Source organism: Onychomys torridus, chromosome 19 (assembly GCF_903995425.1).
Source record: "Onychomys torridus chromosome 19, mOncTor1.1, whole genome shotgun sequence".
NCBI classification, from domain to species: Eukaryota; Metazoa; Chordata; class Mammalia; order Rodentia; family Cricetidae; genus Onychomys; species Onychomys torridus.
Window position 1 is genome coordinate 6135393 of NC_050461.1, and position 24265 is coordinate 6159657.

At 45.7% G+C, this 24265-nt stretch overlaps 1 protein-coding gene across 1 annotated transcript in view; it reads right to left on the minus strand.

Annotated features, from left to right (window-relative positions):
• The window catches only part of LOC118570525 (prolyl endopeptidase), a 103918-nt gene that overhangs the window by 36694 nt on the left and 42959 nt on the right, over positions 1-24265 (minus strand). Inside the window, exons 7-9 of the mRNA XM_036169082.1 lie at positions 17664-17769; positions 8630-8821; positions 4512-4709 (exon numbers count right to left, since the gene is read on the minus strand). Coding sequence (XP_036024975.1) covers positions 4512-4709; positions 8630-8821; positions 17664-17769 — 496 coding nt within the window. The remainder of the gene's footprint in view (positions 1-4511; positions 4710-8629; positions 8822-17663; positions 17770-24265) is intronic.

Consider the following 24265-nt stretch of genomic DNA (forward strand, 5'->3'; position numbering starts at 1 on the left):
CACTTTGGGGATCTGAGAAAAGGTAGAATACCTAACTGACCTCAACAGCTTTTCAACCAAGTCAGGTCAGAGAGATTGCCACCCTCTCAAGCCCCCCAAAATGATAAACTCATCTGCAGTCATTTACCTAAGGATACTGCTGGGAAGCCCCATGATCTATTCAAGGTCTACAGCCACTCAGGGGTCTCTCCCTCTGGGGCTGTGCCACCTGACACACACCCAGCCAAGGACACACATGCAGGCAGCAACCAGGAACCAAAGGTGATCCATTACATGCCATGTCAGAATCAAATTTCCAACTCTGTCCCAGTAATTGTGCATGGCACAAAATAACTAATATATACCAAGAATTCCAGCATATTAAACCACTAATGAAAATCCTACTTCCTGAATTTAATGCTACCCTCTTAATATTCAAGAACTATGTCGAGGAAATAATTAGACAATGCAGTGCTATGGTTGAGAAAGCGAGCCAGAGAGGCTGGTATGGAAATGGTACCTGCTGTACTTTAAACACAACTGTCAAGTTAGAGAAAAATTGGTCCTGGGACCCTAGTGTTTACTGGGATCCCACGGGACACAGTGAAACTGACTGCTCATGGATTAAAATGGCAGCTCTCTTTCCTCTCAACCCCTCTGTGTAGGTATTTCTCTAGCAACTGAGAAACAATATTCTGTATTTATGTATATAACTGTATGACAGTGAGTGAGGCTTTTAAAATTAGTACAGGGTACCTACCACACACACACACACACACACACACACACACACACACACACACACACACATATACACACACACACACACACACACACACACACACACACACTCACGCGCACACACACCTGCATCAGGGAGAAAAAGATGCTCTAAACATTGCAACAAAAACAGGATGGAATAAAGAGCAAGCATGTGCCACGTGATCACTTGATTCACCTTGATGTCACCACAAATAATGAAGGGTTTAGGGGCTAGAATTAAGAGCTCAGACAAGTCACCAGGAACTGGAATTAAATTCCCTAAAGATGGAGAGGAGCAGGCAGATTCTACATTGCTGTTCATTCAGATAAGCTGAGATACAATTCTAAAAGCAGAATCAAATGAATACACAACAGAGGCTGGTTATCATTACAAGGAGTGACCCATACTCCCTCCATTCCGTATAAAAGTATACAAACATGAAGGAGGGAGGCATAAGCTTGATGGTTTCTATGATAAATGTATGTTATCAATATTCCCTGTGTACAGTCATCTGGGTTAGCCCAGGTTAGTCTACTGCACATTCTTAATACTACAATGTGAACCACTGTAACCCCCTGAAACATCAGGTCCCACCTGATCATGTAGGGAAAGTGGCCTTGAAAAAAATGTTCTGGACCACAAACAGCAGAAAGCTGTCTAAAAAGTGAATTTAAGATTGAAAGAACTCCATTATGGAAGGAGTGTCTGGCCTTAAGATGTTCCCTGATGAAAGTGGTGCCATTTCAACAGTAAGATGGAGACAGGAGAGCAGCTGGCGTGGGCTGAGGATGGACAGAGACAGGAGAGCAGCTGGTGTGGGCTGAGGATGGACAGAGACAGGAGAGCAGCTGGTGTGGGCTGAGGATGGAGACAGGAGAGCAGCTGGCGTGGGTTGAGGATGGACAGAGACAGGAGAGCAGCTGGCATGGGCTGAGGATGGACAGAGACAGGAGAGCAGCTGGTGTGGGCTGAGGATGGAGACAGGAGAGCAGCTGGCGTGGGCTGAGGATGGACAGAGACAGGAGAGCAGCTGGTGTGGGCTGAGGATGGAGACAGGAAAGCAGCTGGTGTGGGCTGAGGATGGAGACAGGAGAGCAGCTGGCGTGGGCTGAGGATAGAGACAGGAGAGCAGCTGGTGTGGGCTGAGGATGGAGACAGGAGAGCAGCTGGTGTGGGCTGAGGATGGAGACAGGAGAGCAGCTGGTGTGGGCTGAGGATGGACAGAGACAGGAGAGCAGCTGGTGTGGGCTGAGGATGGACAGAGACAGGAGAGCAGCTGGTGTGGGCTGAGGATGGACAGAGATAGGAGAGCAGCTGGTATGGGCTGAGGATGGAGACAGGAGAGCAGCTGGCGTGGGCTGAGGATGGACAGAGACAGGAGAGCAGCTGGTGTGGGCTGAGGATGGACAGAGATAGGAGAGCAGCTGGTATGGGCTGAGGATGGAGACAGGAGAGCAGCTGGTGTGGGCTGAGGATGGACAGAGACAGGAGAGCAGCTGGTGTGGGCTGAGGATGGAGACAGGAGAGCAGCTGGTGTGGGCTGAGGATGGAGAAGAGGCAGTTAGGGAAGAGAGCACTGGGAAGAGCTGGGGAAAAAGGGCCAGAGGGATCTCCGACATTGTCCACATGAAGAGAAGGCGATGGGGTTCTGTAACTCAGGTAGGTATCTTATCTGCTATGTTATGTGGCTGGATTTAATGCTATAAAAAATGGAGTAAAGACAAAACACAAAAGCCAAGGCTCCTAAAAGGTCTTTTGTCTTTCCAAAAACATGTGAAAGGCTTTTTCTTCTCTGCCTCCCAGAGCTAGGCCTAGAATTTGCTGTCCTGGTGTAGTACAAAGTTCAAATCTGGCTGAAGCTAACCCCAGGCAACCCCTACGCTTCCACAAGCACAAAATTAATCAGTTCAAGTACTAAGCAGTCTGTGTCACAGGTAGTCACCATATCCTGTTCCAGACTGTCCTGTCTGTTTCTTCCCAAGCTGGACCTGAGGTGCAAACGTCACAAATGGTCTGGGGCTCAATATGTGTCCTTGCCATGGACCTCCATGGGATGTGACCTCGGCTGTCGTCCTTGCTAGATGTAGCACATGCTCACAGTAGGAAGCTGGGGCTGTACTTACCATCTCAGGCCTCTGCTACTGACTGCGGGAGTGAATGGCTAATCCCCAGACTGACACAGGCCGTCTTTTGAATAACGCCTGTGTCTGGATGCATATATTCAGAGTTCTTGCTTTCCCGAGAACTTCTTTAATTATTTGATGGCTGCTCTGCACTGCCTTTAGAAGGCCTGAGTCTGGAAACGCCACTCTCGGGTTTTAGGTGTCAATTACATTCAGAGAGAAGGGAAGGAAGGGGAATGAGCGAGGAGACAGGGGGAGAGGTTAAAGCTTTCTTGGAAGCAGCCAGTAGCGTGCAACTAGGAAAACACTTTTCTCCAACCTTCCCAGCCACCGCCACAGGCAGCATTTCATCACTTGGCACAGAAACATCGTTTCCCACTAGGACAAGCCCTTTCCCTCCGATAATGACGAGCCTGTTCCTGAAATAAATGGTCACGTGGGGTCACTGGAGGAGGTTACGGCCCCCGAGACCCTGAATTTTATTAAGAGCAGATGAGTCACCCCTATTCTGTGTTCCTCTCTGTCCTTCATTCATTTAAGCGATGGAAGACAAGAGAGTTGAAGGTAAAGAACCAGTGAGAACTTGAGAATAAAATGTGGGTCCTATGACAGCAGGGACGGGATGGCCGCCTCTGCTTACTGGTCACTGCTGAGCTCTAGGTTCCAGGGATACGGGTAAGGGTCAGGGCTCCTGACTGTCAGCTCTGGGCCTGCTTCTACTCTCCTGGGCTCCTGTCCTACCTCCTCTCAATCCCCTGGAAGGTAATGGGCAGTAAAGCCTGATGCACCCCAAGCTACTGATGGGACATCACTCTCTCAGCTTTAATAGCCCTGTCACCAGCCTGTCATGACGCTAAGATTTCTTATGGACTCGGAGGCTCAAAGGGAATTGCATCCAGATGAGGCATCACTGCAATCTGGCCACATTCCAAGGAGGGTGGTCACTTCATCACCTGCTGGATTCTCCCCAGCCAACAATGGTGACAGGTCAGAGGGACAGGAAGTGCTCCCGAGGAGCCTGGCAAATGAGCAGCACAAGTGTGGGAGCTTTTTCAGCCAGACTGCTGTAAAGACGGGGTTTGCCTGGTCAGCTACAAACTACCAACAGAGCAGACTCCTGGGCAAAGCACAATGCACGTGTGGTGACAACTCTATCCAGTGGAGGAGAGAAGTCCACACAAAGCAAGATGAATGTGACCGGCCTTACAGACGGCGTAGGACAGAATGACTTGACCTTGGGAGAAATGAACCCATGTCAGGAAGTGTAAAATCTCACCGTTGAAGCACCTTCCTTTCCCATCAGATCCAAGATAACACACGTTCTTTCAGAACCACAGCTCATTCTGGGAGGCATTCTGTAAGCTGGCTATGGCTGTTCCTGGGGTTTGTCACCGTTACCTACACTGTGAGTCTTTGTGCAGATCAAGGCCTGGACTAAGGGTTACATTTGTTGGCACTGAGAACAAGAAATAAAAACAGTTCCCGTTCCTAGCCAGAGTTAGTGGGAATACAGTTTTTCTTTTCCTTTGCTCTGAAAACCTGATTTGTTCTAAGTGGCTGTCTATAGTCCAGCCCACGTTAGGCACAAACATTAGGTACTGCCATTTCCCAGAAGACTCCACCTCAGCCCCCGTCAAGAACCTCACCCGGAGACAGAAAGGACGTGAACTGGTAGAAGATCTCGGAGTCCTTTTTGCGCCCGCTGTATCCCACCACGCTGCCCACGTCCAGAGGGAAGGTCTTGAGGAGAGCACCTGTGGTCAGGTCGTGGAGCTGCAGAATGTTCTTCACATCGTGGAGGTAGCACAAGACCAGGAAGTTGGACCTGACGCAAGCCACCCACTCTGAAATGACACGGAGAGAAAACCAGATGCCACTCTGAAAATCAGAGAACACGTCACTCATTTACTTGGACAGCAGTGCTGAAGCTCTGTGTGTGCCGTTAGGACACTTCCAAAGTCGTTTTAGGATCCGTTTTAACCCCGTCCCGGTCTTCGGCATGGGGACAACTGCCATGTCCACTTCGGCACTCACCGTGACAACACAACACACAACAAAACAAAGCTCAGTCTTCAGAACTATGGAGAGTTTAGGTCACACTCATGGCTACCCACGGCTGCATGAGTCCTGCAGACCGGACACTAGACAATGCTGCAAATATCCCCGCTGCAAACTAGAGCAGCAGGTATTCTGAAGGCCCATGTGTGAAGGCGGAAGGGAGTTAGTTACATGGGACTGTGTCCTGGAAGATGTGAGGCCCCAGCCCTCCCTCCTCCTCCGGTTTGCTTCTGACAGTGTGGAGGTTAAGTTAGAATTCCCAATATGGCTCACCAGAAGAACAGGGCAGATCCGCCACAGACAGGAACCTCTAAAACTCTGAGTCAGAACAAGGCTTTCCCTCGTATAAGGTGATTGGCTCAGGTATTTAGTCAAAAATAAGAGGAAGAAATGAAAATACCTACATACATATCTTACATTTGATATCATGCTATAAGGGATATAGAGAGGGAAAGAACAAAGCCAAGCCATATTCCCGTATATAAGAGGACTGATCATTGCACAGAATTATACTAAGCTCTCAGTGTGTCATCAGATACCCTGAAAGGTCTTGGAGACACAAGTAGGGGACTGAGATCACTCTGGCACAGACACACCCGTGACCACACAACAGAAAAGTGTGGACATAAATATCACTGGCTGAGGACCCAAGACAAGTACGAGCTCTCCAGCAAGGAATGAGTTTTGTCTGGAGTGCAGGGGTGTGGAAATGCGGGGTGGGGTGGGAAGACTTCCAGGGAAAAGGCCAGAGTGAAGGCAGCGGAGAGGACTCTATGCAAGCCTGAATGAGTGAGGATCAGGAGGGGCGGACGGGAACCGTAAAGACAGGCGATCCATTTTGAAGACTCAGAAAAGTCATTCAGTTTCGGGGGATGGTGATGTGGTCTGTTTTGAGGCATTTGGTGAGCTGTGGGGAAGTGGGGGCTTGGTTAGCCACTAGTGAGGAGGCAACTGAGTGAAGGCTCAGGTAAGGACAGTACAGGATGCTGCAGCTGACAGGTAAATGCACAGCAAAGGACGTAACAGAAGGTTGGAGGGAAATAAGAACATCATCGTAAGTCAGGAAGAACCTCGGGGACAAAGCCGGAAGCAAAGTGAGGATACAGACTCCACGTTACAGGGCCTCCTAGCTTGGTTTCTGTTTCTGTGAAAAACACTATGACCAAAACCACCTTAGGAAGGAAAGGCTTTCCTTGGCCTGAAGGTTACAGTCTGTTATTGCAGGAAACCAGGGCAGGAACCTGTCTAGAACTGGCACCATCCACAGAGGGCTTTTGGCCTTCCTCTATCAACTAGCAATCAAGAAAATGTCCCAGTGACAAGCCCACATGCCGGGGAACAGTTCCTCAATTTAGGTTCTCTCTTTCCAAGAGTGTCAATTTAGCACAGGGATATGGAGAGTGAGGGAAAGATGCCAGCTCTTCCCACAGAGAGCATGGGGAAGGAAGGGGCAGAACGGCAGACACAGAAGCCAGCCGGAAGCAGAGACAGGCCATCCACAGCCAGGGATGAAATTACAGGACAGATAACTGTAAGGTCAAGCTGTCCGTGGGTTTCATGGTGCGGTTCTTGACATTGCTGATTTTTGTAACCCAAAAACTGGTAATTCACACTGGGAATGTGACTACTTATTCCTGAGCACATCAAGACACTGGCCACAGGGAGGCCCATCAGGGCATCGATCTTGGGCAGCTTTGATTACTGCACAAACTTTTCCAAAGCCAAAGCTAACTAAGAATTCACATATCCAAAAGTAGCTTGCTTAGGAGTGGTTCAGTCCAGCAGCACAGCTCACATGCTCATGTGACTTACTGCTCTAAAGAAAGCAGCACAGGGGGAAATGGAGTAAATTACAGCCGTCAGAGAATCATCAAGCTGTGCTAACCATGAGAACATCCAAATTATAAAACAGACCAGGTGAGTAGGAAAAGGGCAGGAGATTTGTAGAATGTCATAAATAAAAGCTCTGACTTTGCAGCTGTCCTTTGAGTCTGCTCTAGACTGTCTTCTCGATAGGGCATTCTGTGCTGCTGATGGTGTAGTGTCAACTTTGCTTCTATAGATGTGACGAGTGCAGAGAATATTGCAGGCTTCCCCTCCTGGCCTGAAGAGCCTAGAGAAGGAAATCTGTCACCCCCAATCTCCAGCCACTATCTGCACTTCGTTAAATTTATAAATGAGAAAGGATATGTTTTAACACAATGGTAGAAAATTCAGATGGTTAGGAAACATTGACAGCATCCATGAAGACTCCTTCTACAAGAATTATCACTCCAACCTAAGTTATACCTAAAAAATTACTAGGGCACCCACACAAAGCCAGAGGATCCTTGAGACTCACCCACATATGTGGTCAACCACAGAGTAGGGCCGAGCATGGTACCTCGGCAGTGCTCCTGGCTATACCCACCCCATGTGGCTAGTTCTGCCTCAGTGTAGACAGAAGTCATCTGGCTCTCAAAGTAACATTGAAAGGGGTTTGGCCTGAGGATGCTCAAAGGAATGAAATGGTCCAGCATCTGCTCTACATCTTGTGACCGATGCAGGATCCAAATACAGAAGAAGGTCAGAGCAGATGCTTTTGAGGAAGAGAAGAAGGTACCCCTGGTATGCTGTAAGTGTCTCTCCCCACGCTGAGGAGCAGGGTTAATCTCTTCTACTTACTGAAGCTTGGGAGAGACAAAACACTACCCTGACTACTGCCTGGCACGTCTACACTGTGGCAGGATCAGGGAGGCATGGCCAGCTGCTACCTTCGTGGAAAACCTGGGCTGAGCTGCGGCTCTCGAGCTGCAGGTGTGGATTTTGCAGGAAAGAGCAGGTGGAGCTGTCTTGGGGCGTGTCTGACACTGGCTGGGGGTTGAAGGTAGGGATGTTATCACCAGAGGGTGGAGGGTAGCCCAATGCCCAAGGTGGGGAGAGGCCCATGCAAATTCAGCTTCCTCAAGAACCACAGAAGCTGTAGCAAAAGACACAGTGAGAAATGCCCATGGGAACCTGAGGTCCCGAGGTCAGCTCTCCACTGTCCACTCCAGCAATATCAGAAATTTCGGCCGAACCTGGTGGACAGGGAGGAGTTTCTCACAGGTCTAGATGTGGACCTGGGTCTGCATGGGTGCACACACGTGTAATGCACTGTAGAACACATTGCAGGCATGCTCTGGCTGAGAAGGGGCTACTCCGCAGCCTGGGCGTGGCTCTTCACTACATACGATGTACTTCTGAATGGCCTCGGAGTTCCTCAGTCAACTTACCTACGTAGATGCTCACTTCCCACAGACAAACTCTGCATTGGTACATTGAAGGACTTTTGTGTAAAACCTTCTCTCCAGACTAGTGAGCCGTCTAGATAAATTCAGTTTTCGTGCACTTATTTATAATAAGTCAGCATATCATTTTCGATCAAATGAGTAAGTGCCTATGGCAGCTTTCAATTAAACATGGGGCAGTTTATTCTCTTTTCTAGCAAGATGGCCAGAAATCCACCCTCATATTACAGGAGGTAGAAACAAACAGGCGAGATGACACAGAGGCTTTCAGTCAGGAGCTGTCCCTCTTTCTCAGACAATGTGTACTGTTTAAGCACGGCATTCCTAATAATCACAAGCCAAAGGTTCTACACTGACGAACTAGTCACCATACCGTGAAGTGGGCCAACCTGTCAACGTGCTCACAGGCACAATTTCCAGGCAGCCACTGTTCTTACCTAAGACATCTTTCTCGTGCTCTGGAACAAGCACTTTCCACTTAGACTCGTCAGGGTCCGTGAAGTCGATGTTGATCAGACGATAATTAGGAGAATTGCGGTTCGTCTTGAATGTGAACACTGTCCCCTCGTTGGTGACGTAGTCATATTCTCCTTCAAAGTTGTCTATCAGCTTGACCCAGTTCAGGATTCCTGGGAAGAGACAAGGGTTCCTGTCACCTCTGATACTGGAAGAAATGAGGCCCGTTTCTATGGAGGGAGGTGAGGGACTCTTTCCTTTCTATAAAGCTCAAGACACAGATGGTACTGGAAGCTCCAACACGCAGGAATGAGCAAGGGCTGGCTGTGAGTGGATGCCAAGGAGCGCTTGAAAACTCTGGGCTAGGGGAGACTAAAAGATCTTGTCTCCTGTCCTACCACTCCACATACCTGCTAAATCCTCTTCTGAGCAAGTCTCAAATCAAAGCCTGCCTTCCTGCCACCCCACAGTGTCCTCATCAGCCACCACCTGTTCTACTACAGCGGTCCTCAACCAGGACAACAGACACACCTCTTCCGGGCAGCATTTGAAAATACTAGAGATAATTTTGGTTGCTGTGACTTAGCAAGTGAGGACTGCTACTGCCATCTAGTGGCGGAGATCAGAGATGCTGCTAGCACAGGTCCGGCCTAAGGAACGTCAGCAGTGCCAAGTCTTAGCTCTGGCCTATAGCGTTAGCTTTCTGCCTGGTTTTCCCACAGCCACTCTTGATTTACTTCATTCCAGACAGCACAATGTCTTAATACCCTAACCCACCGTGGCGCCTTTCCCATCACACTCTGAATAAAGTCCCCACACAACAGTCTTTTCATACCTAAGTCAACTTCAGCACTTTCCAACGCTTGCCTCACCTCCTGAGCGCTAGTGGTACTCAGGCCTAGTGGTACTCAGGCATGCCACAGGCTGTGTCTCTGCCTGACCCACTCTCAAAAGGCTGGGCACTTCTAACAGGCACACGCTTGGTGACATTCCTCTCAAGATATAGCAGATTTAACAGCTGATACCTCGTGGGTTTTACTTGCTATGCCGAACTCAGCTTCGGGCACTCTGAAGGTACAAATAAAGGGTGTATTCAATGAAGCTGGACACTTCCAGTCCTTCCTTCCTAAGAACTGGTATAGAGTAGTCATCACTAAACATCCTAACTACATCTGCTATCACCCTGGCTCTGTGCCACCCTTAGTGATCAGAAGCTCACTGGAAGACACCTGTTTCACAGTGTACCTGACACACAGGCTCAATGAACATCTTAGAAAATTTATACATGAACGAACTCTACGACGTTATATTCTCTAAACATCTCCTGACTTCAATTCCACAGCAAACTTCTATTTTAATTTGGACAATTCACTTCTATCCCAGTGTCTCCAGTAAGTATTTGCACTTTACACTGGTGTTTTATTTGTAACCACAGAATATCTTTCCATAATGTGTCATTGAATTAAACTTATCAGGGAAAGTGTAATTTCAGCACAGGAGACCCAGTCCTGTGGCCAGACACGTTTGGATCAAACTCCCAGCATGAGCCTGAATGATCTCTTTATTCTGTTTAGTTTTATTTCCTCAACCGTCAACTAAGAGTCATAGGAAACATGAAAAATCATTTTTAAAGTGACTGTTAGTAACTACTCCACAATAAAAATTCAGTGAAATTATTTTTTAAAAGTAATTTGAATTAAGACTAATAAAACCAGCAGTAAGAATAAAAATTTAAGCCTTCCTAAATGTTGGCAATAGCCTGTTAAAAACAGAGAGAGGGTCTTCATTTATAGAAAAGGTAAGCTTAGATCACCTAGGAATGCACCTAGCACGAAATGTGGGGTCTACACAAAAACAACAAAACCGTAGATCTCTGTCTAAGGAAACGTTAAAATAAAAACACACCATTGCCCTAAGTGTGAAGAATTCGTATGTCAAAGACAACGAATCCACTGGAAATAGAGAAACGTAGCCCAGGAAGGTTGGCAGGGACATGAAGTCATTCTGAAACTCAGCTGGAAAAACAAAGCAGGAGGAGGGCAGTGACGGGCCAACCAACCCAACAGTCCCTGGAGCACCTTCACAACACTGTGGCTCTGCCTCTCTCACAGCTGTGCTTTACCGTCACCACGCAAGCGCCCTCTGCACACAAGCACTCTCTGCACACAAGCGCTCTCTGCACACAAGCACTCTCTGCACACAAGCACTCTCTGCACACAAGCGCTCTCTGCACACAAGCACTCTCTGCACACAAGCGCTCTCTGCACACAAGCGCTCTCTGCACACAAGCACTCTCTGCACACAAGCGCTCTCTGCACACAAGCACTCTCTGCACAGCATGTCTTCACACAAGCGCTCTCTGCACACAAGCACTCTCTGCACAGCATGTCTTCACACAAGCGCTCTCTGCACACAAGCGCTCTCTGCACACAAGCACTCTCTGCACAGCATGTCTTCACACAAGCGCTCTCTGCACACAAGCACTCTCTGCATGGCACGTCTTTCACGGGACCCTTTTGAACTTACTAACGGCCTTCTGACTGCAAACTCTGTTTTGTACAGAACTGAAGAACACACTGAACTCACTGGGAATGATGTGTCAAATAATCCTGGGATCACTCCCTGTTCATACCTCTCAGTGCTATGCATCTGATGGGATTATGCCATTCATTCTATCTGCCACAAAAAGGCCAAATAATCGTGTGTAACAGTTGTGTGGCCATTTCAACTTATATGTGCTTTACTAAAAGTATTAGTAATCTTCTGATCTGTCATTCACAGTCTTTATTTCTTGCTTATGCTTCTAAGGTTTTTTGTTTTGTTTTTTAACGGCAGTATTATGCTGATTGATGGTTTATCTTTTTAAAGTGTGTTTAACACACTTGACACTAGGGATCTGATAATCCCACTCCAGTGTGCCTACTGACTCCACTTCTCATGACAGCAAATGTGTGATGATGTTGACTGTGCGATGCTGGTCTTATCCTTTGGAACCTTGTTTGTGGAACCCCTTGGGGCCTGGGTTTAAGGGCCAATCTTCCAGGGAAGGTCTGTATTTCCTTTTGCTTGCCTCTTCAAATATAATCAACATAGGAACACTTTAAATTTTTGGCATGTAGAGTTCTAGACCTCAGAGGCATCGCTGTGGCCTCCATATGAAGGTCAGTGTCTCTCTCCTGCATCTTGGGAAAATACTTATCTCATCTATGGCTCCATCACCAATGTCAAGGTAGAACTTCCTTAGTACACATCTCAGACCTTCCCTGACTGGATGTTTCACCTATCAATCACCCCTGCATTGCCTCTCAACCATGGCGAAGCACACAGCCTTCACTGTCCGCCCCTGGGCTCCTGCTTCCATCCCATTGCTGTTCTCTATGACTTCTGGTCCTTTCTGCCAACAACAATATATTTAGAGATCCCTGCATAAGCGTTTAGTATTTTAGTTGTTTCAGCCCAAAGGCTACTCAGAGTGCATACTCAGACAAACTCCCAGACCAGACCTTACAATTATGCTTCATGTGAGGTTAAATATACTTTTTAACTTTTAAGTGGCAAATTGTTGCCCTCACACAATTACTCAGTAAGTGACCCACTCTATGGCAATCATAACTTGTTCATGTAAAACAAGGCTTCACACACACACACACACACACACGCACGCACGCACGCACGCACGCACACACGCACGCACGCACACGCTGTCCCTCATGTCGTAGAGAAACAACAGTGTAAGTCATTAGCTGCCAATCAAATATGTGAAGGTAATCAGAAAGCTTCATTTGTCTCTAGTAAAAATGATGAAACTCTATTTTCTGGACTATGACATTTGTGGACACCAAATCTTGATGCAGTGAAATGTCAGATTCTTTAACTATCCCCCTGCCAATAAAGCATTTCACAACATAACCTTCTTACGGTTCTGCTTAAAAAGGTCATGGAGACAACGGCATTTATCACAATCCCAACCCACCCGAAGCCACTGAGTATGGACCTGACCCAATACACTGCAGGAAATTCCTCTGGCTCTGCGGTGCACACAAGTGATTCTGCACACAGGCAAAGCTCCTCAAGTACTCAGGTTCTGCTGAACACCAACACCTCCGACAGCCTGTAGGCATGTCACTAATTCTCAAGAGCTGACTAGCTGTAACGGTACACTGTAAGTCTGTGGCACATCAGGATCCAGCTGTGGCTATATTTGTGTAAAAACAGTTGTAAAATTTAAAATGTTTTCATTTAAATTAACTTTATTATAAAAAAAACCAAAAACCTTGGAATTCAAAAGCATCACACACAGAAATTAACCAGACCCAAAGTCTACATATGCATCTCAATGGACTTCTACATAGTAAGGACAGACATGCAGCAGCTGTGGAATTTCACACTCACAAATATGTCTTACACACTTTACTACCTCCAAAACTGAAAAATCCATGACACAGTGATAGAGTCAGAACTAGAAAAATAATTTGCTTTATATCCTCTAACTTATGTTCATTACAACATCCCCGAATATTTAGCCTTTCTTATTCTTTTCTATGTTATACTGCACCCATGTATATCTTTGTTTAATATAAATTGGTATATATATGTTTATACAAATAAAAATATATTCACATATATATGTAAACAAAGACACACACACACACACACACACACACACACACACACACACACACACACACTATAGACTAGGTTCCCCATGAGGGAAATTATGCATTTTTTTCCTTACTGAGATTGTGTGACCTCACTGAATATTATGCATTCTAAGTCCATCCACTTTCCTACTAGTCCTCAGGGAGGTGGTGTCTGGGTCAGGTCTGGCTCAAGTCCTTCAAGTCCTATATCCGCAGGGACTTACCCTAAAGTTTTGGGAGGCTGCCAAGGGCAACAGCAGCCATACTGTTGTGGGACTCTCTTGGACTTCCCTGACCAAACACTCAAAAGGAGGTTTTTCATGGCTGTTATTAGGTCTGGGGCGGGGAATGGCATTACACAGCGTGGGTGTAATTTCATTTAAGCTACACACACACACACACACACACACACACACACATACACACACACAGAGTAACTTCTGATAACATAAAATAACACGGCTTCCTCAGTTTTTAAAAATATGCTTAGTGTTATCTTTTTCCAACCTTCTTCCTTCGTGCACATTTGTGTCTTTAAAGGGTGCTATGAAGCAATGTGGCCTGCAACCCCCTGGGGAGAGTAAGGCCAGCCAGCTACTGGGGGAGAGACTAAGGGAGGGATCGCATGTGTCTCTCTGAACCTGGTCCCAGGAAACCTTACAAATGCAGCATTTACCCCAATTACCCCAGCATTCAAGTGCTAAAAACAGAATGTGATGCCTTTGAACAGAATGATTGCTAACAGTTATTTTTTTTAAATCTAATTTTCCTCTACTGTGCCATACTGCCATTTTCCTAAGAAAAGTCATTATAATCAATAATTTTAAAATGATGACTTCCCCAAACCACTGGGTTATATGCATTCATGAACAATTTTTATGACATACCTAATATAAGGGGTTCAAAAGTTAAAAAAACAGCATAAATATGAATTTTATTATTGGTACAGAAGGAGGAAGGCTTACAGGCAGGACACGGGTCTCTAGAGGGACCTTAACTAGTTAACTAGTCATCTGCCACAAGCTGGTGCAGCTCTCAGGAGACCATCAAGTACTGTGTGTGGGTGACAGACAGTGAGGTCTAGGCTCATGCAGCTCACTGAAGTGAAATGACTCTCTTCTTAAGGAAGACAACTTTGTAGTGTCTAACAAAGAGTTTCTTGAGAAGTGCTGACAGTTGATTTCTGCCTTTGAGGAGCAAATGGGCTTTAGCGTTATCAAAAGAATACTCGGGTTTCGGTATTACAGAGGTAGATGGTTTAACATTCTGTGTAATTTTTAGTTCTCCACCATTTAAGGTAAACTGGACCTTTAAGTTCTGTGGCTATCCTTCCTCCTAACAGCATCACAGAGTGAGGAGCAGATAAGGAGCAGGCATTCACTCTATCAATCACAACCCTTTTTCCCTGACATCAGCCTGCACACTGAGACCTTTCCCACCAGCGGCCCACAGAGGCACACACAGAGAACGCTTCTGATTACGAATCTGTGCCGCAGTGAACAAATTCATAACCAAAACCTGTATTTAGAGTAACTTGGATGATTAGGAGTTAAAAACCAAAACCGAAAACAAAAAAAACTTCCGTATGTCCTTAACCTACTCTTCTGTTATCTAAAGCGAATGTGTCGTGATTCCAAAACCCACTTCCCTGTAAACAGGTAAACAGGTGTTATTCTTCCATTTGCAGACATGGACATCTGAAAGGGAAAAACAGCCTCCTAGTCACGATACTCAGCTGTAATTGAAGTGAACATGTAAGTAACTTGCCAATCACCATTCCCATCTGCCGTCTGCTTTTCAGAGACTACACCGACTTAATCTCTTCAGGAGCTAAGCACACTGGTACAGTACTTAACTGTGATCCAACCAGCCAGACTGAAGAGACAATAAGGAGAAACCGCATCCATACTGTACATTAGACTGGTCACTCCCCTAGACCATCCAGAACAGCAACTGCTTACATAGCATTCATACCGTCTCAGCTTACTAATCATCTAGAGACGAAGTGAGACACAGATGTGGGAGGTCCCGTGAGAACACTATGACATGTTAAGGAACAGACTGGTGGATTCTGGTGTCTGCCAGGGGTCCTGGGATCCATGTCATATGGACATCAAGGAACAACTGTATTGCTTCTTCAAAGAGTTGTGATCATGTGACCACACTGAACCAGTGATTAGTATGAAAATCCCAAACAAGATGCCTCTACCACACTGTCCCATGCAAGTGACTTTTTGAACCTATGTATGAAACTGAGTACGTGGCCCAGTAGGTCAATCCCAACCACTGTGGCTTCTGTCATCCACAGATGTAAGGCCGGTGCAGTAACTATAAAAAGAAGAGGCTGGTGAGATGGCTCAGTGGTAAAGAGCACCAGCTTTTTACCAGACAACTCCCGTTTGATTCCCAGCACCCACATGGTGGTTCCCAGCTGACCAAAACTCCAGCTCTGGGGATCCAATATCCTCAACTGGTACAGACATACATGCAGGCAAAATACCCATACATATATAGGGACAAATGAATCTTTTAAAAATGTAATAAATTAAAGATGACAGGCAGCTCACAGCTTTGGCTCCGGGCACCCTGACAGTTACTCAGAAGTCAGCTTGCTTCTGTGAGTAGGACAGACGATGATGGCAGGCTTTCAGTGACCTCCAAAGTGTCCAGTTAGTAACCTTCGGAAACAGTGAACTCAGGACAGTGTCATGTGAGCTATTTGCTGCACTGCTCTCCATGTGGATTCCCATGAGCTCGTGACAACGGTTGTGGGCCTGGCCAGCCCAATGTCTCTATTTAACCTAACATACTAACTTAGGTGTTTCTGCCAGGGTGTTTTGTAGATGTTATTAAAGTAAAGCACAGGGTATTGATATTGGCAACACATGAGCCTTGCTCAATAACTGAAAAGTCAAAAGGTTAGACACATGGCTTCCCCAGAGAAGACAGTCCACTTAGGGACAACAGCACCAGCCTGCCTGACCTTCCTGACAACCGGCCCTACAGAGCTCACACTTCCCTGAATGGTTCCCACAAGCACGTGAGCCAACGCCCATACACATCCACAAACCACGCAGGAACCATCTACCTCACAAACATAACACTGCTATCTGTTATTCACGTGGAGCTAGCAACTGCAGCTCAGTGTACAAACATGTGGACGGAACTTCCCTACCTATCTTAAGTTAAGCAATTTGTGGCTTTTCATTTGTTAGCTTGTGTCCTTTAATAGCATAATCCTACTTAATAATTTAAAGACATGATGAAGTTGTGAACAGAAAATGCAAACAGCTCTCTCTTGAGAAGGAACACTGTAACTGGGATTTTTAATAAGCCAGGGGAAGCCCACATCCTCTCTACCGCATAAGAAACACAGGTTGTGAGCAAGGACAGCAACGATGTTTCGTTTGGGCTCAACCTAAAGAGGTTTGCTGAGCTCCGCAGAGATCCCGTGGAAAACTCGGTAGTGGCCTGCTCCTTACAGAGAATGTGAACACTGATGTGGCGGCTATAGCTCTGTAGGCACAGCACTGTTGGAATAAATTACCGACCAGCCTCCTGCACGGCTGTGTGTGTTCAGTGACTGCCAGAATGGCAGCATGGAGCTCAGCAGTTAAGTGAAGTAATACCCAATCAAAAGGAAACACCTTCATATCAGAATGTCTGATACTATTAACAAGGCAAATAAATTATTCAGAAATGTATTAGAATTGTGTATTTTGGAATCCCATGTGAAGGGTCTCCGAAATAATCACTAGTTTACACTAATTTGTTAGGCATCCTCATCTAGTAATCAGCTATGTGACAGATTTTCTGGGCTGGTCAAACTTCAACAAAGTAAACTATGGAGCCAAAAGCTTTAATGCCTGATCTTAGTACTCCCCGGTGCTGGAGTTAAAAGTGTGCATCATCTGCCCAGTGACTGCCCTGGTTCTGTGCTCACTATGGTGATGTATGTGACTTCAGAAGGCAAAAGTTGGCTGTCACTGTGTACACGGCTTAGGAGGGGTCATCGTATGACTACCTGTTAATCTGGTAAATACCCACCTTTGTACTAACCACATGCCTGGGACAGTTTACATCCTAACAAATCTATGACTATAAACCGCTGCAGGCCAATACCCCCACTTTTCCCTACCACACAGGACCTCATCACAAACAGGTGCAGAAAACATGCTTAACCTCGATCTGCAGGGGAAATGCAAGCAGCCAGCTTCATCTCCTTGTTTTTAATCACATGCAAGAGCACAACCATGTTTATGAACTGAGATGGCATGGTAGGAAGAAAGATGGCTGTCTGAGAGCCAACTGAAGGTTGATGTACCCCCTTTTTAATGGGGTATCCTAGGGTAGTTATGTAAGACAAATAACTTACCGGTGATACCGTCGGATCCCTGCTGGAGGTCACAGTACCACAGTCGGTTTACAGGATCACATCCCTCCCAGATGGACAACAAGACGTAGCGACCATCATCAGATAGCTGCAAAGAGACAACAATATGTAAGCCGAGTCAGAGGACTTGCTCTCAGCAGCCTGTGGAGTCGGTATTATTGCTGTTCCCATCAACGTGACCAAACAGTTGACAAGAAGCTTCTCGAGGGAGAAAGCACTAATCTTAAGGGGCTACAGTCTGCCATGACAGGGAGGGCATGCAGCAGAAGCTTGTTCATATCCTCTAGGTCAGGAAACAGACAGGTCAGGAAGCCAGGTTGGGCTACAAACCTCAAGGCCCACCCCAAAATGACATACTTCCTCCAGGACCACACCCCTTCAAGGAGCTACCACCTCTCAAAACAAAACCAGCAGCTGGGGACCGAATGTTCAAGAGGCCGTGGAGGGCACTTTATATCCAATTATAACAAATGCTAAGGAAAAAGTAACTTCAAAGTCAATGTCTTCACTCCAAACTCGGGATCTGAGAGCACAGGAAAGCAGAATGCAGTGATTTTTATTTAAATTTCTCCTCTATTATCTAAGAACATGGAATGTGACATTTTGAACATTAACACATTTGACTTCTAGGTCTGTTGACCCATTTTAAGAGTTACGGTTCTCAATGAGTAAGGATTAGCAGAGTGGATGCTCATATGGAAGTCAAGGGGCTTCACTTGCACATTTCTACTGAGCTCTTCAGGTATTTCCTCAGTCAATTTTAGCACAAGATCAGAGGTTGATGGGAACTGGCTTCTGGAAATTTCTAGTATGAAAAAGTATTCACACAGGTAGTGAAAAGAATCATGATGAAAACCTATGATAAAAACCTAAAAAAAATTCAACAGGTAATATATTATTGTTTTGAGTTGTCAGGCCTGATATGAGCAACATCAAGCTATACATGTCCTTCCCTACCTAACTCAGCTCTTACATAATAGCTTGTTGACAACTAGCTTGCAGTGATCTATATAAATTTGTTTTACAAATTTTACCTGCTTGATGCTATATATACAATCTAGGGATACCACACAACTGATCCTTCTCCCTACTATTAAATATTTACATTGTTTCCATTTCCTTCACACGATAAACAATTCTTTGGAAAAAAAATCTTAACCATATCTGTGACCTCAAGTACTTCTCAGGTTATAATACAGAAGTAATCCGTTGCTGTCTGTGTGTATATATACTCAACTCTATTAGATGGCTGAACCAACTTATGCCATTACCTGGCTGTACTCTGTGTGATTCAGGTACCTCTACAGTCTTATTAGGATGGTTAACTTGATGTGAACTTGGCTGAGCCACAGTGCCCAGATATTTGGTTGAGCACTAGATGGTTCTGTGACTGCAGCTCTTGGATGAAGTTGTGTTTAAAGGAGCGGACATGGAGCAAAGCATACTTTGTGCAACCAGCCAAGGGTCTTAATAGAACAGGAAGCAGACTGCTCCGGGCTTAAGTACCACTCTTCCTAGAGTTTCCAACCTGTTAGCTCACTGGCTATTTCAAGAACTGGCAAGCCTCCACAGTAATGAGGTGATTTCTTAAAATTCTTTTGTCTTTACACACACACGCACACGCACACACACACACACACACACACACGCACACACACACACACACGCACACACAGTTGGTTCTTGTTCCCTAGAGAACCCTGTGAGTTACCGACTATTACTCTTTTATTTGGTCACTCCAGACATAGTCTACGATCTATATACAATCTCATGTCTGTTTTGTTTCTCTAGGTTAAGGATGTATCAGTGAACAACTCAGGGAAATGTCACAACTAACAGAGGAGACAAACACATAAATATGGAATTATGCCACACATTACTCATGAACAAATGTCATGAGTAACAGGAAGAGATCTTAGTAAGGGAAGCAGTGGCGAAGGTCTGCAGCTTTAAGAAGAGCGCCAGGGTAGGCCCACAGGGATGCGTCTGAGCATTGCTCCTGGGCGGTCACCGCTTTGGAGCTGTCATTTTGTGTCCCTGTTTATCTACATGTAATGTGTGCTTTATCTTCTGGAAGCCTTTACTACTTCCTTGTTCCTTTCACTTATTTGCAAGTCAGTCTCAACAGTCTTGGCTGTAACGGTGTACTGGGATTCACTTCGCTTCTAGGATCTGTGGGTTTGTGTACTTTATCAAACGGAACAGGTTTCTTTTTCTTTTTCATCTTGTTTACATTTTAAGAACAGCCTTGTCTCTATCCTGGCATTTCAAACAGACATTGTGCTTCACCCAGCCCTGCCTAACATTTTCTAAGAGCCTTTGTAAGTTATTCCTACAATTTTTAAAAATCTTTGCCAACTTACTGGCCATTTCTGAATCTATTCCTATGATTAAGGCTTTTTCTGGCTTGAGGTCACATTATTCTGCTTCATTAAACATGTATTGACTTCTGAATTAGATTCTGGGCATTTGGAACATTGTCTAGATTTTTTTTTTTTCCCTTTCTAATCTGCCTATAAAATGTTTTGAGTCAATTAATTTCCTGGCAAAGCAGCTGGCTCCATTGAGGCTTGCTCTGCATCTTTGCTGGCGAGGGTCTGCAGCCTGACTGTGACCATGCGGCCTCTCCAGGCGCCACCATGCCCCTGGATGCTCAAAACTTTGTCACCTGGGCCAGAACATGGTGACCAGACTTTAGCAGCTGTCAGTTTACAGCTCCTGGGTGTTGTGCTGAGCCTGAATTAGGGAGCATCATTCAATGCACACACCTCTTGACCTAAAGTAAACCCCTGTGACTCTGCGCGGAAGTTCCCACCTTCAGTGCCCGGTTCCACAGCTCTAGCAGCTTCAGTCTCTTTGGATCTTTACTTCAGTGAGAATAAAGTGTTCAGGTCTTCATCCTCATGCTGGGGTCCCTAAAACACCTAGAGGCAGAAGGTTGGGGCAACCTCTCAGGTATCACTCCCAACTATCTGCTAAGCAAGTTCTGGAAAGTGCTGTTTAATCTCTCCCATTCTGCTCTCCAGCTGTGTGGGGCAGGAGCTGAGGCTAGACCCATACATATCAGCGTGGCCAGTGAAGAATAGCCCACTGTCTAGTGGGCCTGCTGGAAATGAACGAAACACAATTTGGTTTTCAATATCCAATCTGAGAATCTAGAGTTTTATGAACCAAAGCAAGCAATTCTTTTGAGTGTTCTATTCATCTTGCTTTCTCCTTTTCTTTGTTCTTGTTCTGGGGATTGAACCTGGGCTTCACACACACTAAACATGTGCCAACACTTAGCTACAACCCCAGCCCTCCCTTAAAAAATACATATTTTTGAGACAGTACCTCATGTAGCTCAGGCTGGCCTTGAACTCACTATGCAACCACAGGTGGCCTTCAATTTGCTTCCTGGTCCTCCTTTCTCTACTTACTGAGTGCTAGGAGTACATACATGTACCACTATGACAACTCATGTCCCCACTTACAAAGTGCTAAGATTACACTCATGTACCACTTATGACAACTCACAATCAACTTCTTTGTGAACCTTTCTCTCTCATTTCAGATTTATCTAAAAATCATACATTTTATTTCTTTGCAGTTTTAAATTAAGAAAGCTAAGAAACTAATGTTCAAATTTTTACTCCCACAATTTAGACTGTCCTATATTGAAAGTATCCGTAATCCACAATTATATCTTTAGTAACTATCATCCAAAGCAATCTCAAGGACCTTCACACTTTGGCTCTCCTGTCCTTTGAATACAGACAGAACCTGCCAGCCTGCAGCTTAAGGCCATGCCACACCAATCACAAACAACGTCCACTTCAGCTGGAGTGCCTCAGTCACCTGAAAGACAGAACAGCAGCTTCTGTGCTACAGCCGCCCCAGACCTGGGCCAGCAGCTGCTTCTAGAGCATCCCAGGAGCTCTGCTCAGCACAGACGGACCAATAGTCACAGCAGTTCATGCTTACTTTAAGGCAGAAGTCCCCGGGCACCCTGCTGTCACAATGTAGGGAAGTCAGTCAGGCTGGATCCTTCTGGATCACCACATGCAGAGATGCTCAGAGCCACAAAAATCTGCTTAACCAGAAACACCTCTACATTTTCAATGCTCAAGCTGGCAACCTCAAAATCACTGTAAGTTGTTTTCCTCAGAATGTACAGATTAGGAAAAATACCTTTCTCCACTAGAAATTAATCAGCAACAACAGTTGCTTAGCCTCTTAGAGTATTTTAAGGCAATTTTAAAGATTTTTTTTTCCTCTTTTTTTAGAGATTACTGGAAAGACAAGCATTCTGCTACCACGGAGGTCTTTCTGACTCTAATGGATATGCTGATTTTCCTAAAAGCCAGAGAAAAGAAAACAAAGTTGTAAGAGAACCAGGCCATGGCTCCATCAGACAGCCCAGGGCCTCCATTACAAAGCATCATTGTTTCCATGTACGATAGCGGCTATAGTAACCACCATCTGTAAGCAACCCACTAAGAACACTGCCCAAAAGACATTAACATTAATCTAACCAAGTAAGAAGTATAGAATTCCCAACTTCCCAGTTTTCACACATTTTATTTTGCAACATTTTAAGCAAAATTTCTTTAAAGTCACGGTCACTTTTTTTTTTCTTGATAAAACATTAACACAAGCAAAACTCCAAGAATCATTACAAGTGAGACAGTGCTGTGTGCTGATACTGGATCACCTTACTCCCCTGATGGGGTCAAAGCTGGAAGTCAGCATTCTCGCTAACAAAGTTCAATATGTCAGCATGCTGATAGCTTAGGTCTGTGATGTCATCTGGCTTACATTTAGAGTGCTGATTTAGTCCCACTAGAAAATAACTAAGGGATACAAAACCTGCTGGTATCTGTATATAAAAACACCCGGACAGAGGCCAGTGTCTAGCTGAACAAAGAACATGGGGTTCTATAGATAAGCTAAAAAACATTTAGTGGTTTACTGGTTAAACAGCTTTTCATTGTCCTCAACCAGAATATTTGAGAAACACACACAGAGTCTACAAAGTCACCCGCTTTTTGCTCCTGTCTCCTTGGGGTGGAAGAAGCAGAGCTCTTCTCCAGGCCTAGGGAGTGAGATGCCACAGTGAGATTCACAACCCAAACCTTCTGATGATAAAGCATATTCCTTTCTCAGAGTGGATGAGGGCAGACAGGCTGACTTCAGCAGGATCGTCCAGGTTTTAGCCAGCTTCCCATTTTCTCTCCCAAAGACTAACCACCAGACATAGTCAGCCACTCAGGGGAGCTGGGGCTGAGGATGTGTCTGTTTACTCAATCAATACTACTGAGGGGCTATCCAGTGACTGCCACTCAACTCAATCCTAGAACACACAGAAAACCAGGACAGGACTTTTGAGAGCTCACAATGCTTGAGACAGACAGAGCGATGGACAGACACAAATAGGAACGACCCACACTGTTGAACATGAGCAACATGAGAACAGAGGAAGCTGTGAAAAAGGAAGCTCCCAGAACGCTTTGGGAAAAGAAGTCCCCAATTCCTATGAAGGAGTCCATTGGTTGAAACTTTCCATCCTTACAACTGTTTACGCTAGTATAAGCATCAGGGACCATCACCAGAGAGCTGTCCAGTGTGCATCAGGCTGTATGCGATGCGCTCATTCTCACTGTCCAGCTCAGGGCAGGCAGATGCCATCCTCTAGGATAAAGCACTCAGCCCATTCTGTGCTGGATCTGTTGGCGCTCATCTCCAGGACTCACCCTCATGTGCATCCTCTCAGGTTCATCCCCATAGACTACCTGCTAGTGCGGGTTATAAAGGTCTTGACACCGACTCCTCTTCCCCAGTTAGAGCGAGGCTGAGGGGCTAGCCTGGTGGAGAGCGCTCTGAATGGGCAGTTACGACCTATGAGTGCTTCCAAAGCTCGCTTCCCCACTGTCACCACCCCCAGCACGGCAGAGGGTTAGAAAGCATGCCTGCTAAACTTCCGAGACACAAGTTTCTACGTCAGTTTGATTCTCGAAGATCTAATATCTGGCAGCATGCCAGCTGGATGTGAACAACAGCATGGACAGCACCCTAAAAATATAATATGCTTAACAGGAAAGCCCATGGTCATCCAAACAGTCACTTCTCCCTGGGCTCTGGAAACTAGAGGTGGCAGGTAGAGAACTAAGATGTCAACTCTGTTGCTAATAAAGTACACACTCAAGGTGACTAAACGTTGGGAGTCCACTGAGTCACAAGCTCCCAACCTCTCATGTTTGGCCATCAGGATACCACATCAAACATTCCTCAGAACAGGGCTCAACAGAGCGGGGGGGGGGGGAAGCCCTCCACGCTTTGTGGTTTCCTACTTTGGCGTGCTTTAGGCTCGCCAAAGAAACCTTCACAAGTGGCTGCTACCATTGCCAAATTTGTTTATGTTCATCAAAAACCAGGGCAGAAGGCCTGGAGTTATAGTGCCATTAAAAACCACAATAGCCTAGTAACAAACTTAATTGTGCACACTGTGGTATCATACTAGAGTGTAGCTAGCGAAGGTTACCTAGACAACCCATGATAAACACTGTTCAGCCAATTGCAGCTTGTCTCTCATAATTTATTTTCTT